Source organism: Piliocolobus tephrosceles, chromosome 5, assembly GCF_002776525.5.
Source record: "Piliocolobus tephrosceles isolate RC106 chromosome 5, ASM277652v3, whole genome shotgun sequence".
NCBI lineage: Eukaryota > Metazoa > Chordata > Mammalia > Primates > Cercopithecidae > Piliocolobus > Piliocolobus tephrosceles.
The window spans coordinates 42,830,871-42,845,746 of NC_045438.1; the positions used below are offsets into that span (position 1 = coordinate 42,830,871).

Consider the following 14,876-nt stretch of genomic DNA (forward strand, 5'->3'; position numbering starts at 1 on the left):
AGATCGCACCACTGTACTCCAGCCTGGGCAATAGGAGTGGAACCCTGTTCCCACCCCAGGGCTCCCCCAACCACCCCTCAAGAAAAAGGTAGAGGAAAGAGCATTAGCACAAAAGCCTTTTTGGGGCAAGTGATTGGAATGGAGAATATTTGGAAGCAGTGATAGAGATATAGCTAGAACCATGAGTTGGGCCACTTTCTCCAGGAAATTTAAATTTTATTTTGTTGGTTTTCTTATTTTAATTTTTTAAGGGACAGGGTCTTGCTACATGCCCAGGCTTGTCTTGAACTCCTGGACTCAAGGCTATCCTCCCAACTCACCCTCCCAAGCAGGTGGGATCACAGATGTATGCCACCATGCCCAGCTTAAATTTTATTTTGGAGGGAATGGGGAATAATACATCCTTTTGAGAAAGAACGGGGCTGGGCACAGTGGCTCATACCTGTAATCACAGCACTTTGGAAGGCAAAGGTGGGCAAATCACTTGAGACCAGGAGTTCAAGACCAGCCTAGGTAACATAGTGAGACCTCCCATCTCTAATTAAAAATAAAAAAAGATTTTTAAAACCCCAAGAACTGGAATGATGGGACCAGTATTTTTAAGGATAGTGCTAGTAACAGTGAGGAGCATAGATTTGATGGAGAGAGCCTGGGACAGGGAAATCAATTAGGAGACTGGCTGACCAGAGCAGATGAGCATTCGATTATGGAAGACAGGGTGAAATGCTAGGCAGAGTTGCATAAACGTGGAATCGCAGAAGTAGGCTGAAGAGCTTGATCGCTTAAGGCTTTATGGAGAAGATAACTTTTGACCTTGATCTTGAAAATGAAAATATAGATAGGAAATGAAGGGAAGGAATTGCAGTATTAGTAAACAACATGTTCAAAAGCACCGGGCTACAAAAATGCGAGCAATGTTTAGGAACTCACAAGGAGGGAAAGGAAGCCAGCTGGCTGGCTAACAAGCATACCATGAAAGTAGTGCCAGCAAAAGATGGCACTTTAATGATTCCAAGACAGGCAGTTGAGGCAGGACTTGGTGACTAATAGGAAATGCTGGATGAGGGAGAGAAAAGAATTGCTAATCTGAGGTTTCTAGACAAAAAATATTTTTAAAGGTAGAACATTAAATAAGACAAAGTGCAAAGGCAGGTTAACAAGGAAAGCTTTGTATAGTTGTGGACATGCTTAGTACGTACCCGTGGAACATCTAGGGGGAAGCATCCTGTGGGCTTTCAGAAATTCAAGTGTAGAAAGTAAATTTGGAGTCGTCAGCAGGAGATGATGAAAGGCTGAAGCTAATGAAAAAGTGCCTATTTGTTGTTCTGCTTTTATAATACAGACCAGGTGTACCGAAATCCCTTTGTGAAACATCTCCCTCTGCTTGATAAAGGTTAGAGTGTGACGCTCAAGAACAGTGATGTTTTCTGTCTTAGTTGCTGTGGAACCTGAATACTATAACCAGCATCTTTTATATAAGGGTTGTCTCTGCTTTCCTCAATAATATTTATAACAGTATTTTGTTACGACAGCAATCTATAAACAGTAATTCAGTTGGGGGATATCTAGGGTAGCTTTTCATTGTAAACATGACCACGCCTTCCTCAGCTTACTGCACGCAGAATGTACTCCTAGGCCACAGACTCATAGTTTCTGTTTCTTACTCCAGGTTTCATCGTCCATAACGAAGTGCGAGACTATTTGGAAACAGAGACTGATCATCTTTGGGGGAAGCCCTGCTTCCTGAAAACCTGGTATTGCACTGGGATTTGAATGTGTGTGTTTCCGTTTAACTTGTGGTGAAGGAAGTGTGTGACTCAGCTTGGTTGGGAAGTGCTCCTCACCTGTGCGGTCCAGATGGCTCCAACAAGCAAAGGGAAGGATGCAGTGACTCTTGCTGCCCAGAATGCACAGCGATGGTAAGAGACACCGTGGATAGTCTTCATCAGAAGCTTTAATCAAAGAAGATGAGCAGAAGACAATCGCTGGTTCCCTGTTACCAGAAAGCCAAATTTTATGATGCGGGTGAAAGAAAAATATAGATAAAATTGCTGGGCACTGAAAAGGGGTGGGAGTTGAAAATCAGAAAGAAAGAGAAAGATTTCATTATGTTAATGAAGAAAAGAGGAAATTGAAGCATAAATGTATTTTTGAAGTAGTTATTGGGTAGCTGAGAACTTAGTAAGGGATTTAGGAATCTAACCTCCCGATATGGATTCCTCAAAGACTTGATCTGAGAATATTCTTGTTTCACCATTATGTTGGTACAGTATAGTACCATAATTTTATGTTGTGCCAGTGAATCCAGTTGCCAGAAACAAGTCTGAATGTTTTCATGCATCTTTTTCTTAAATGCAAGAGCTTCTACTGACTTTTAACAAGCATGCTTACCCAAATTTTGTTGCATGCTTTTAAGTAGCATTAGCTATACACACTTGACATTTTTAAATATTCCTTTCCTAGTGTACCAGCCTTCACAGGAAAAGAGGACTGAGAATAAAGTCAGATGTCATGTGACCCTAGAAAACTGTAGCAAGCTTCAGAAATAAGTCTTTCGATCTTTCCCTATCTTGATTAGATCCAAAGTCAAAGCAACCATACTTCATCTAAAGAAGACAGTATTGACAATCATGATACCTGTTATAAAAACTTGACTCCAAAGTTAAAATTTAAGCAAGATACAAACGTGCTGCCTGCAGTTAGTCCTGCATGGGAATAAGGACTAGTTATTTTTTAGTGCTGCATTTTTTTAAAGTTGGATTGCTGCTATTAAAAAAAAAAGAAAGAAAAAAAAAGGACACAGATTAAAAAAAAAAAAAAAAACCCCAAAGGCTTAACAGAATATGGAAAGTTTCCACTACGTTGTGTGTGAGGAAATCCTCATCTTGTATTTTAAGAATCTGCAGATTGCATCCATAAATACAATACAGTATTTACTGTCAATGCAAAAGAATCAGTGAGATTAAAGTAGTGGAAGCTTTCCCTATGAGCCTACAGTCTGTATTGTTTACATTAAGAAACGCTCTATTGTTGTGTTCCTATTTTTCATGGAGTCACAGGCACAGTATGACTTCTGCTCCCGAATACATATGACCATATGTAAATACCACCTTGCATTTAATTGTTCTTCACAATTGTTTTGTGCCCCTTTAATTAAAAACACATGAAATGAATAACAAAACAAGACCCAAATAGAGTTTATTTTATTCTCAGAGTTTGGACTACAATTTTCTGAGATGTTTCTGGTTCAAGACTGTAATTTTCTATTTCAACCCAAAAGTAAGCATTTAACCTGGGGAATAAATGTAGATCCTGCCATTCATTGGTATTTTGAAGAACCACTTGAAATCGGATCGTTTTATTTAAAAATAAAAAATGATAATGCCAGTTGGCCTATTATTAAAAGCCGGGACTGTGTTAGCACTAGGAAAAGTAACCAGCATTACTGCACCTCTTGTTAGACTCTGTGCATTAATAAAATACACATAGAGTCTGTTGTCATTTCACTAATAGGATAAGACAAATTTTTTGCTTTGAAAAAATTTTTCTGCGTGCCCAGGTATCTGTCTCTGACTGAGGTTTTGTCTGTTTTATAGTGTTTCAATCCAGCCATAAAAAATAACTTGTGATTTTTTTTCCCCAAAGTCATGCTTTTCCTTAATTATATTTTTATTTTATTATTTTAGTGTCTTGGGAAAAATACCAAGAGATATAATGTTTCTTTTAATTGTCTATGCTTAATCATCTTTAAACACTTTAAATTTCTAACCACAAGACCTCTCTATAATGGTAAACATGAGACATCACCATCTTATCACTCAAAGTCAGTGTTACTGAAAGTTTCTATTTGGTTGATAAAAGGAAGAATTTCTTTCCACTTTTGATGCCTATGATGCAATTTTTTATTGCCTACAATGAGATACACTCAGTACAAAAAATGAAAATCTGGTATTTCAAAATTGTTTTTCTTGTATAATAGGTCAGATTTATTAACTACTCATACTTTTTCTTTATACTAATCGATACATTTAGAAAAAATTTTTGAAGTTAGATAAAAGTTTAAAAGTAAAGCCAGTGCTAGTCTACTATTTAGGTAATTGGAATCACCAATTATTTTATTAGACTGATGGCTTGAGTAAAAAGCTGTGGAAAGAATTAAAGGATTATAAGCTAAGTTGTATTTTGCAGAATATGGTTCTCTCTTAGTAAAGCAGAGATAAGCCATATCCCCACTGGCCGCCCAGCCAGAAGTCTCCTACCTGGGGGCCCTAAAGGGATGTAGAGGTCTGGCCCACCCTCCCTGCATAGGCACCTCTGCCCACCACCAGTGTTTCAGCAATCCAACCAGTAAGCTTATGCCATATAGGAAAAATAAAAGTGTGTGTGAATTGGATTTCTTTTGTTGTAACACAATTCCAGGTTTTTGGCTATTTAAAGTTTGACATTAGGCTGACATTGAGGAAGTAAGTGGGTTTTCCTGAGTTCCCAGGATATGATTAAGGAAGAAAACAAACTCATCTCCGGGAATATCCCAGTCCAGAAAGAACTAGACAGATGTAAAAACCAAAGTGACCATTTTAGTTTTTTTTTAAATGAAGAACAAAACATTAATGTTAAGGTATTAAGAAGATGCTCAGCATGCTTGATCGGCATCTTCACGGTCATTATCAATCAGTCTGACAAAATAGTTCTCTGGTAGTCAGCATTCATTCAAGGCAGCTTGCCTGATAATTTCCTGTGTATGCGAAGCGTCTCGCACTTTTACATGTTAGCTATAACTCCTTAAATTACTTAACTGAAATCTGTAATAGAGAACCATTTTGGCATCTGAACAGCTATTTTACATGGAGGAAAAAGCAAACACATCTGTCTCTCTGCTTTACCCAGAAAAACTAACTTTCTGGTTTCATCTTCATATTGTTTAGTAGCATAATAAGAGTAGTCCTTTATCTTTCTCTAATGTTAGTAAATATATTCTGTTAGTAGGAAGTTCTGAAATTGAAGGGAAAATATATTTAAGGAAATACACCTTTCAAAAATCGCCAAATACTGAAAATAAGAGATGAGTGCTTAAAACCTGAGTCAAAAAAGGTCCAGTTTTACAGCCTGCAATTAATTCAGGGCTGCATTGGCATTAAAAAAAGTTAAATAAATATATATGCATATTATATATTTAGTAGCTTACACTTAAAAGAGGAAAAGATTGCATTAACACTGCATGTTCTGATATGTACCACATTAACACCTAACAGGCATTTTATTTATACTTCATAGAACCAGGCAGATACAACTCTGAAAAATCATACTCTATTCACAATGGAAAAGGATAGTCTTCTCTAACACAGAGTAGTATGTCCATACTTAATAATGAAAACTTTCTTCCTTTCCTGCTCAAAAATTTCTTCAGTCTGTTATTATTTTTAAGTGCCCCTTGCTGCAAATTTCAAATGGAGCAAGAAATCTTCCTCAGAGTAGGTGGTTTAGAATTAAATTAGTACAATATATATGAATTCATGTCATGTACCCCTGAGTATGGTAGAACTGTTAAAGCATTCTTGAAGCCTATCATTACTAGGAAAAGTATATTCTTTAGGATAAGAATTAATTTCTTCACACCATTAGAGTATGTTGTGAGTAGTAAGGAACTACTTAGATGCAATTTATTTACAGAATTGTCCGTTGGCCTCTTGAAATGGCTAGATCTTTCACTACTGAGTAGATAGTTTCTACTTACTGGCAAGATAGATTACATTGCTTTACTGGACAAAGCAGAATGAACTTACATACCTAAAATATGTCCTATATTGGCCAGGGGTGGTGGCTCACACCTGTAATCCCAGCACTTTGGGAGGCCACGGCAGGTGGATCGTTTGAGGTCAGGAGTTCAAGACCAGCCTGACCAACATGGTGAAACCCCGTCTCTACTAAAAATACTGAAAAAAAAAAAAAAAAGAGTATCCAGGCATGGTGGCTTGTGCCTCTAGTCCCAGCTACTCGGGAGGCTGAGGCAGGGAAATCACTTAAACCCGGGAGGCGGAGGTTGCAGTGAGCCAAGATCATGCCTCTTCACTCCAGCCTTGGCGACAGAGCAAGACTGAGTCTCAAAATAATAATAATAATAATAATAATGAATAAAATAAAATATGTCCTTGAGGGAAAAGCAATGACAGAGTAATCACCAAATTAATAGGAACATCTTTCTAGAGAAAGTACATCCCCAGTTAGTTTAAACCCAGGTTTCAAAGAAGCAGCTTTGGGCTCTACTGTAAAGGCAGGCAGCAACCAAGAGGTGGTGAGGAGAGAGATAGAGTACTCTCAGATAATTCCCATTTTCACTTCCAATTTCCTTTTCGTAATCGTTAAGCTTAAGCTATGTATGGAAATGCAAAGCATCATTAGCATTTCTAGAGAGCAGCTGGAATTTTACCCACCAATGCTTTTTTTGAAGACAGGTGTCATCCCAAATTTAAAAATCCTATTGTATATGTTGTGAAATTTCTGGCAAAGAAGTAGAGGATCCTGTGGCAGCTATTCCCACCTAAAGCCAACCCTATAAGGATGGGTCATTTTTTAGCCATGCTAGTATTTACCGCACACACACAAAAAATGTCATTTAGCTTGTTGCATTGCTAGCACAGCTGCACATATGAGCAAAGCACTGTTGGTCCATGTTTCTCAGTGGGGGTGCTCTTGGCATTTGGAGCTGGGCAGGTCTTTGTTGTACAGAATCGTCCCATGCATTGCCAGATGTTTAATATCCTAGGCCCCTGCTGATTAAATGTCAGTAGTATTCTCAGTCATTGTAAACACCAAGAATAAAAAGCCTTCCCCCAGGTTCAAATACCCTCTCTGGGAAGTTGGTATCACCTCCCCTGAATGCCACTGTCTGCTGCAATTTGAGGACACACAGAGAAAAAGTGCCTATCCCCAAACGTTGTCTCTGCTGCCTTGTATTTCTTTGGGCCCTGAAAGGTTTTTCTCCCTTCATTTTTCAAGCCTTTGTCTCAGTGCAGCTTTAATTTGCAAGTTCTTCAGGTAGGAGGTTACTGGGCAGCCTTGGCCATTCAGTGGGCATTGGGACTTGGCCTAGTCCCTATATATACTTAAAGGAGAGATCGCACATGAAGAAGGCTTTTTTTTTTTTGTCTTACAACTTTTCTTTAGAACCACATTTTTGGTCATAATCCTTCTTACTGTCATGAGGATTGTTGTATGGGTTAAACACAAACACAGACTAACAGTGCACTTGAACAAACCTGGTGGTCTTTGGAAATAAGTTACCATTAGATTTCACCTGGTTATGCTGCATCCCATAAGTTCCAAATGAATCGCCTGTTTATCCCATTAACAAAGCATTTAATTCACACGCAAATGCTTGAATTTCCCCTGCATAAATGTAGTCATGTGGTTCAACTTTTCTAATAAGATTTGTGAATGCTGCATTATGATGAAAATGTGGATTAACTGTGGATTGCATGCCTATTGTTCATACTTCAGTGATGGTCACACACAAAACAAGATGAGTTTTACTTAGGTGAAACATTATTAAACTGTACTAACAATACAGAAACATATTCTCTTTGTCACTTTGTATCACCAAAACTGAATGGTAAATATGTTATTTGGATGAATTGTGGCTAGCAAAATGGAATTAACTTAGCCACTATAATTTTTTAAAACATTAAAATTTCTAAATTTTTTTTGAGGCCAAGTAACGCAGAGTCAATAAAGGTGGTTATATTGTAAGCTTTTAGATGGTGCTTAAGAATTCTTATCTTTTTAAATAGCAGTATTTTTTTTTTAAGATAAATTGAAAGGAGCAAATAAGGCAGAATGCCACTCTACCCTCAGGTCAATTTTATGGTATATGAAAATGCCAATAATATTTGTGCCACTTGCCAACTCGGGGGAGGGGAGGCTTTTCCCTTACTGGTTACTTTTGTTATAGTTTGACTATGTCATTACATTGTTTAGAGAGCCTCCACAACCAGAAGCTGCCACTGCAGTGCTAACTCGCCTTCAGAAAGAATCAGAATGATTCAAGGGTCAAACCACTTTCATCCCTTAAAATATAGGGACTAATATTTCTTTTTCTTGTTTTTTAAACATTTCTTCTGTGGCTTAGAAATGTGCCAGTGTGTTCAAAACATTTATACCAATTTCACCAGATTTAGTACCTACTAAACATTCAAACGAGTTTCTTTCTTTCTTTTTTTTTTTTTTTTTCCTGTGTAACAGTGATTTTTAAATAATGGACTATCTGCATTCTTTTGTTATTTCACACTTCAGTTAAAATGATAACAATGGTAAACTGTGATCATTATCAGACTGACTGAATGCTTTCTGATTTCCAGTGAGTGATCTAGTTCTACGTATTACACAAGTGTAATATCTGTGAGTGTAAATAACTGGAACTGTACACTGATCAACATGACAGTTTCTCTTTTGTTGTTGTTGTTATCTGTACTGTATTATAGTATGTGGGTATAAATATCTACAAGTATACACACATATGTACTTGTATTCCACTATTGTAACCTGAAAGAAAGACTATGTATTCCCTTTTTTAATTCCGTACTGGTGTTTGTGTTATTTAAAAAGCAAAATTCTGCCCTATTTAGTTGTATAATATTAGAGGATACTTTGCTGTGCACAATTCCAAGTGCCTTAGAACATTGTTTAGCTTTCCTGAGTATATGTAAAGGCATATATGTATAAAATTGGGAAAAGTTACCTCAATAAAATCATTGGGAAATCCCCAGTTTTAGTTTGTTCCAGTTTCTATTATATTTGGATAGTGCTCAGCCTTTTTAAATGAAAAAAGAAAAAAGGGTAAGATAGCTTCACTAATTGCCTGTTATTTCAACTTCACCTAAGTTTTTAACACCTCTTTGTATGTAAGGCCTTGAGACATGTACTTTTTATTTAAAATGTCTGTCTACAGAATTACTGCTCTTAAAAGAAACTTACAGTATTTTTTAAACTTCTATCTTTTTATATTTGAGGTATTTGATATTGATATTTTTAGTGCCATTATTATATGTAAACATAAACGATAGTCCATTTAGGGTTTATAACATAGAAAATAAACACACTTCCTCATTATGCTTACTTTTTAATGTATTACAAGCAAGGAGTGAGGTTGGGAGCATATTTTGACCATGAAAAGAATTGGAATATACTTTTTGTGATTTTCTGCATCAGTTACAAATAGTAACTTTACCTGCCTGCTCTCCAGAACAAGGTCAAAGATGTAACGGGAAACTTGAAAGCAACATGCTTGCCAGTATCCTAGACAGAAGACCGGAGGATTGGAACCAAAAAATTAAAAAGTAGGTTTGAAAAATGTGTCCCAAGTATGCTATTGAAAATGAGAGGTACGTCTTCCAGGCAGGCATAGTAGTTGTTGCAATTCTATTTCTTTCTCAGACAAAACCAAGTTCTACTTAGAAACATTACTGTCTAAAACCCAATGGAACTAAGAAATGGGCAATTTTTCATTTTACACAATGCTATGGTGACCTCTGATTTATTGTGATTTAACTATTCGATAAAAAATAAAAATTAAAAAATTGAAACATAAATTTTAAAAGGCCAGGTGCAGTGGCTCATGCCTGTAATTCCAGCACTTTGGGAGGCCAAGGCAGGAAGACTGCTTGAGCCCAAGAGTTTGAGACAAGCCTGGGCAACACAGGGAAACCCCATCTCTATAAAAAATAAAAATAGAAAAACAAATGAACTAGTCATGAGCCTCAATTCAAACTTGTGCATGGAGTTGCTGCTAGAGCACTGCTGCCCGCAGACACCCAAGTCCTCACTTAGTTTGTGAGTTTTAAACTCTCCTCTTTAAAGGGTGGTCGCTAATAGTGGAACATGTAAAATCTAGAGAAAGACTAAGAACCTAAAGTTCGTCTGAGGATTTTTTTGCTCTTTTGTTATAAAGAGACACCATTTCTAAGGATTTGAATGGAAAAAAAAAAAGCTGCAGGTGTTAGCTTTTTGAAATTAGATGAATATCATAGGGAAGAGAGAAATAGCATTGTTGGTGCTTATCTACTCAATGATTTGTTTTTGGATGGACTTTTTTACCTTAGTTGGCCCAGGTCAGACAAACCAGAGAAGGGGGTATTTAACATGAGCAAGAATTTGCCTCTAATTCTTCAGGTAGCAATACATAGCAAGCTGAGCTACAAAATCTTTTCCCACAGTCAGTCCTTGTTTTTTAGTGTGGGTTTTTTTGTGTTTGTTTTGAGACAGGGTCTTGCTCTGTCACCCAGGCTGGAGTACAGTGGCACAGTCATGGCTCACAGCATCCTGGGACTCCGGGGCTCAAGCCATCCTCCTGCCTCAGCCTCCAAAATAGCTGGGACTACAGGCAAGTTCCACCATGCCTGGCTAATTCTTTTTTTGATTTTGTTTTTTGTATTTTTTGTAGAGATGGGGCTCGCTATGTTGTCCAAGCTAGCTTTGAACTCCTGGACACAAGCAATCCTCCCACCTCAACCTCCCAAAGTGCTGGGATCACTGGCATGAGCCACTGTACCCAGATGGCATTAGTCTTCCTAAAGCACACTCATATATCATTCCTGCTTAGAATTGTCCAGTACCTGCTGAACAACTCCCAGGTGCTTTAATCTAGCCCTCAAGAGCTGTAGTTATGGCCAGACACAATGGCTTAAACCTGTAATCCCAGCACTTTGGGAGGCCAAGGCAGGTGGATCACTTGAGCTAAGGAGTTCAAGACCAGCCTGGCCAACATGGTGAAACCCTGTCTCTACTAAAAATACAAAAATTAGCCAGGTGTGGTGGTGTGCACCTATAGTTCCAGCTACTTAGGAGGCTGAGACATGAGAATCGCTTGAACCCGGTAGGCGGAGGTTACAGTAAGCTGAGATCTCGCCACTGCAGAGCTATGCCCTGTCTCAAAAAAAAGGCATCTGTAGTCTAACCACAAACCACAGTTCCAGATTAAACTCCTTTTATTCCACACTTGGACCAAATCAAATGAAACTCATTGTTCCCCAAGTATGTGATGCACTCTTTGCACATCACAACTTTGATTAAGCCATTCGCTCCAACTGGAGCTCTTTATATGTTAATATCCAACTCATCCTTCTGGGAACAATGCAAGTATCTTCTCCAGCTATTGCATTATAGTTTCTTTAAAGTTTTTCTTGAAATAGCATATATAAATTTGGCAGATTTTATTTTCTGTGTAATCATTTCAAATGCCCAAATGTGACTGTAACAAGCATTTAACAACACTTTTAAACCTAATGCATTATATAAGCAGTAACTCAACTTTTCTTAGACATTTCAGTATTATTTACAAATGTAGAAATGTTCTTATACTTTTTAATTTTACAAGTCTAAAATTAGTTACATAGTTTAAATTGGGATTGCATGCTAATAGGTCAGATTTCTACAATATTCCAGTTATTAAAAAATTGTTAAGTGCTTTAATACCAAGTACATACAGATCGTCTTAATAATTATAAAACATGGCCGGGCGCGGTGGCTCAAGCCTGTAATCCCAGCACTTTGGGAGGCCGAGACGGGCGGATCACAAAGTCAGGAGATCGAGACCATCCTGGCTAACATGGTGAAACCCCGTCTCTACTAAAAAATACAAAAAACTAGCTGGGCGAGGTGGCGGGCGCCTGTAGTCCCAGGTACTCGGGAGGCTGAGGCAGGAGAATGGCGTGAACCCGGGAGACGGAGCTTGCAGTGAGCCAGGATCCGGCCACTACACTCCAGCCTGGGCGACAGAGCGAGACTCCGTCTCAAAAAAAAAAAAAAAAAAAATTATAAAACATAATTAAATGTAACACAAAAGTGTTATTTTGACTTTGATTTAATATCCATATTTAATTCCCAGGTTTATAGAAACAGACACTAAGAAAAGCAGATTTTAAAACCTCAGGTAAACTGATTACCAGATTGACAATTCACTCTTTGCTTAATGGGGAAGAAAAATCCATGAGGGATAAATGCATCCTAAGTGTTACATACTTCTGGGAAGAAGCTGCTTCAACCACAGGGATGTACTCAGAACCATGTTTCAATCTTTACATTGTTAGAGGGTCTCCAAATCCAGAAAGAATTGGTTTTGTTATACCTGATCCAAACTGCATCCTAAAAGGTTCTTTGATAGGAAGAAGTAAGTTTGGCCAGCACAGTGGTTCCTGCCTATAAACCCAGTGCTTTGTGAGGCCAAAGCAGGAGGACTGCCTGAGTCCAGAAGTTTGAGACCAGCCTGGGCAACATAGCAAGACCCTGACTCTACAAATAATTTAAAAAGTTAACCAAGCCTGGTGGCATACCTATAGTCCCAGCTACTCGGGAGGCTGGGGCAGGGAGATTGCTTGAGTCTAGGAGGTCAAGAACTGCAGTGAGCTATGATCACAACACTGCACTCTAGCCTGGGTGACAGAGTGAGACCCTTTCTCTAAAAGAAAAAAGAAAACAAGATGTAGAAAAGTAGAAGGAACTCTCAAGTTGCAGTTAATTTCCTTCAACAATCTTTTACTGGCCTACTTGAGACTTTGCATTTTTTCCATATTCTCTCTCTCTAATTAGACATAATTTATTTAAATGACATTTAATTTTTAAAAAGCTTTCTTATAGAGACAGAGGTCTCACTAGATTACCTAGGCTGGTCTCAAACAACTAGCTTTAAGCGATCCTTCCTCTTCGGCCTTCCAAAATGTTGGGATTACAGGCATGAGCTACCACACCCAGCCATGACATCTAATTAGATTGCACATTTATCCCATACCAATGTCTAATCTAGATTATTTCCTGAGACCAGAACTCTATAGTCATGCTCAGAATGGCATAAGTAAGTATTAAAGCTGAGCCAAAGATGGAAGCTGTAATGAGACTAAAGAAGTAAATGAAGACTACATCGTGATGATCCTTTTAAACCTTGTCAAAGAATTTAGAATTTATCCTTCAGACAATAGAGATTCACTAAAGGATTTGAAGCTCAGAGGTAACATCATCAGATTTGCCCTACTCATCCTGGCCACAGTGGATTGGATTGAAGGAATGGATTGGATTGGAGGAAGCAATATTGGAAGCATGGTGGCCATTACTACTGCCATAATCTTGTTGGGAGGTGACGGTGGCCCCAACCAAGGTATTAACTATTGGAATGAAGAGACATAAACAGACTCAAAGGACAGTCATGAAGTAGAAATGATTGTTCCATAGGGGAAATGGAGGAGACGGAAAAGTTAAGATTATACCTATCATGTGGCTGGCTTGAGCAGATGGTGGTGATGCCACTTGCTGAAATAGAAAACAGCAGCACTGAGGCCGATGTAAGGCTAGACTGGAGGGCAGGGAAGAGCAAGAGAGCATAGGAGGTATGGAAAAGGGAGGCATTCAATTTTGGAAATGCAATTCAATTTGTTTGAATTGCCTTCTGTTGGGACATCCACATGTGGATAGATGTACAGTAGTCAGTTGGATATATGAGTCTGAAAGTCAGGAAAAAAGTCCACGCTACAGATAGGAAGCTGAGAATCAGCAGCACATGTAATGGAAGCTGTGGAAGTGGATAAACCTTTTCAACAGACAATGTATCTTAAGACCGTGAGAAATTACTACAATAAAAATCTAATAAACTATTCTGTCATTACCAGGTTTTGTCTCCAAGGCTGCAAAATAAAATCATTTACTCATCATCTAAGTGCTTAGGATGTTTGTCTTAAGTTTAATGAGTTTTACAGGATAGCTTAACTTTAAATAAAATGGAATACTACACTATGTAGGAGGATAAATTGTAAAGCAAAAATTATATTTGAAAATGCCTTATATTGCCCCAAATACTATATACAAACATACTATCTCAATAAGTCTAACACAGCCTGTTTTTACTTCAACATTGGAATAGGTGGCTGGTTCTTTAATTTGGCACAGTTGAAGTTAGTTTATATTTAATTGCTATATTTTAAATATAACAGCATATATATGTCTAGAACCTTACCTTTAAAGCCTAAGAATTACATTCAGCACAGTGAGATATTCACTCTATAAGAAGTACAGGGAGCAGAGTGATTGGACACTGTATAATCTGATTGTATAGGAGAAAGCTGATTAATGTTTTGTGTCACCCACATTCTGTGAATACGCTCATTGATGCAATGGCAGGCAGAATCGCCTATTTCTCTCAGTAGTAATGATGGTAAATCTCCATTTCTCATATGCCAAAAGCATAAATTCATGAGTTAAATGTATGCATGGGCTGGGTGTGGTGGCTCGAGCCTGTAATCCCAGCACTGTAGGAGGCTGGAGTGGGTGGGTTGCTTGAGCCTAGGAGTTTGGCACCAGCCTGGACAACATGGTGAGACCCTGTTTGTACAATTTTTGTTTTAATCATCTGGGCGCGGTGGCATGTGCCTGTAGTCCCAGCTATTTGGGAGGCTAAGGTGTGCGAATCACCTGAGTCCAGGAGTTCAGGGCTATAGTGAGCTATAATTGTGCCACTGTACTCCAGCCTGGGGAACAGAGCACGACTCTGTCTCTAAAAAAAAAAAAAAAAAAAAAAAGTTTAAAACATAAAAATAAATAAATGCATGCGTGATGTGATTACTCTTTGTAATTACTCTTAATTTTTTTTTTCAGTTTCAAGTTTTTATATTATCTGTTACTCACAGGAAAGGGGACTAATAATGATTTGTATACATTTTATGCTCTAAAGCTAGAGTGAGTCCAACTGAAATATATCAAAGGGTACTTAAAATTCATTTTATAGTTACAAAGGCACAGTAAATTGTTTCAGATTAATATTTCCAAGTGTATTCATCAACAAAATGTATGTGGTTTTTTTGTTTGTTGGGTTTTGGGTTTTTTGAGACGGAGTCTTGCTC

General features: G+C 38.0%; 1 protein-coding gene across 5 annotated transcripts in view; it reads left to right on the forward strand.

The window, feature by feature from the left end:
- PHACTR2 (phosphatase and actin regulator 2) overlaps positions 1 to 8,761 on the forward strand; it is a 307,677-nt gene extending 298,916 nt beyond the window's left edge. For all 5 annotated transcript variants that reach the window (XM_023183774.3, XM_023183777.3, XM_023183772.3 and 2 more), the window contains one exon: positions 1,670 to 8,761. In XM_023183774.3, coding sequence (XP_023039542.2) covers positions 1,670 to 1,685 — 16 coding nt within the window. In that variant the 3' untranslated portion in view covers positions 1,686 to 8,761. The remainder of the gene's footprint in view (positions 1 to 1,669) is intronic.
- Positions 8,762 to 14,876: the final 6,115 nt, after the last annotated feature.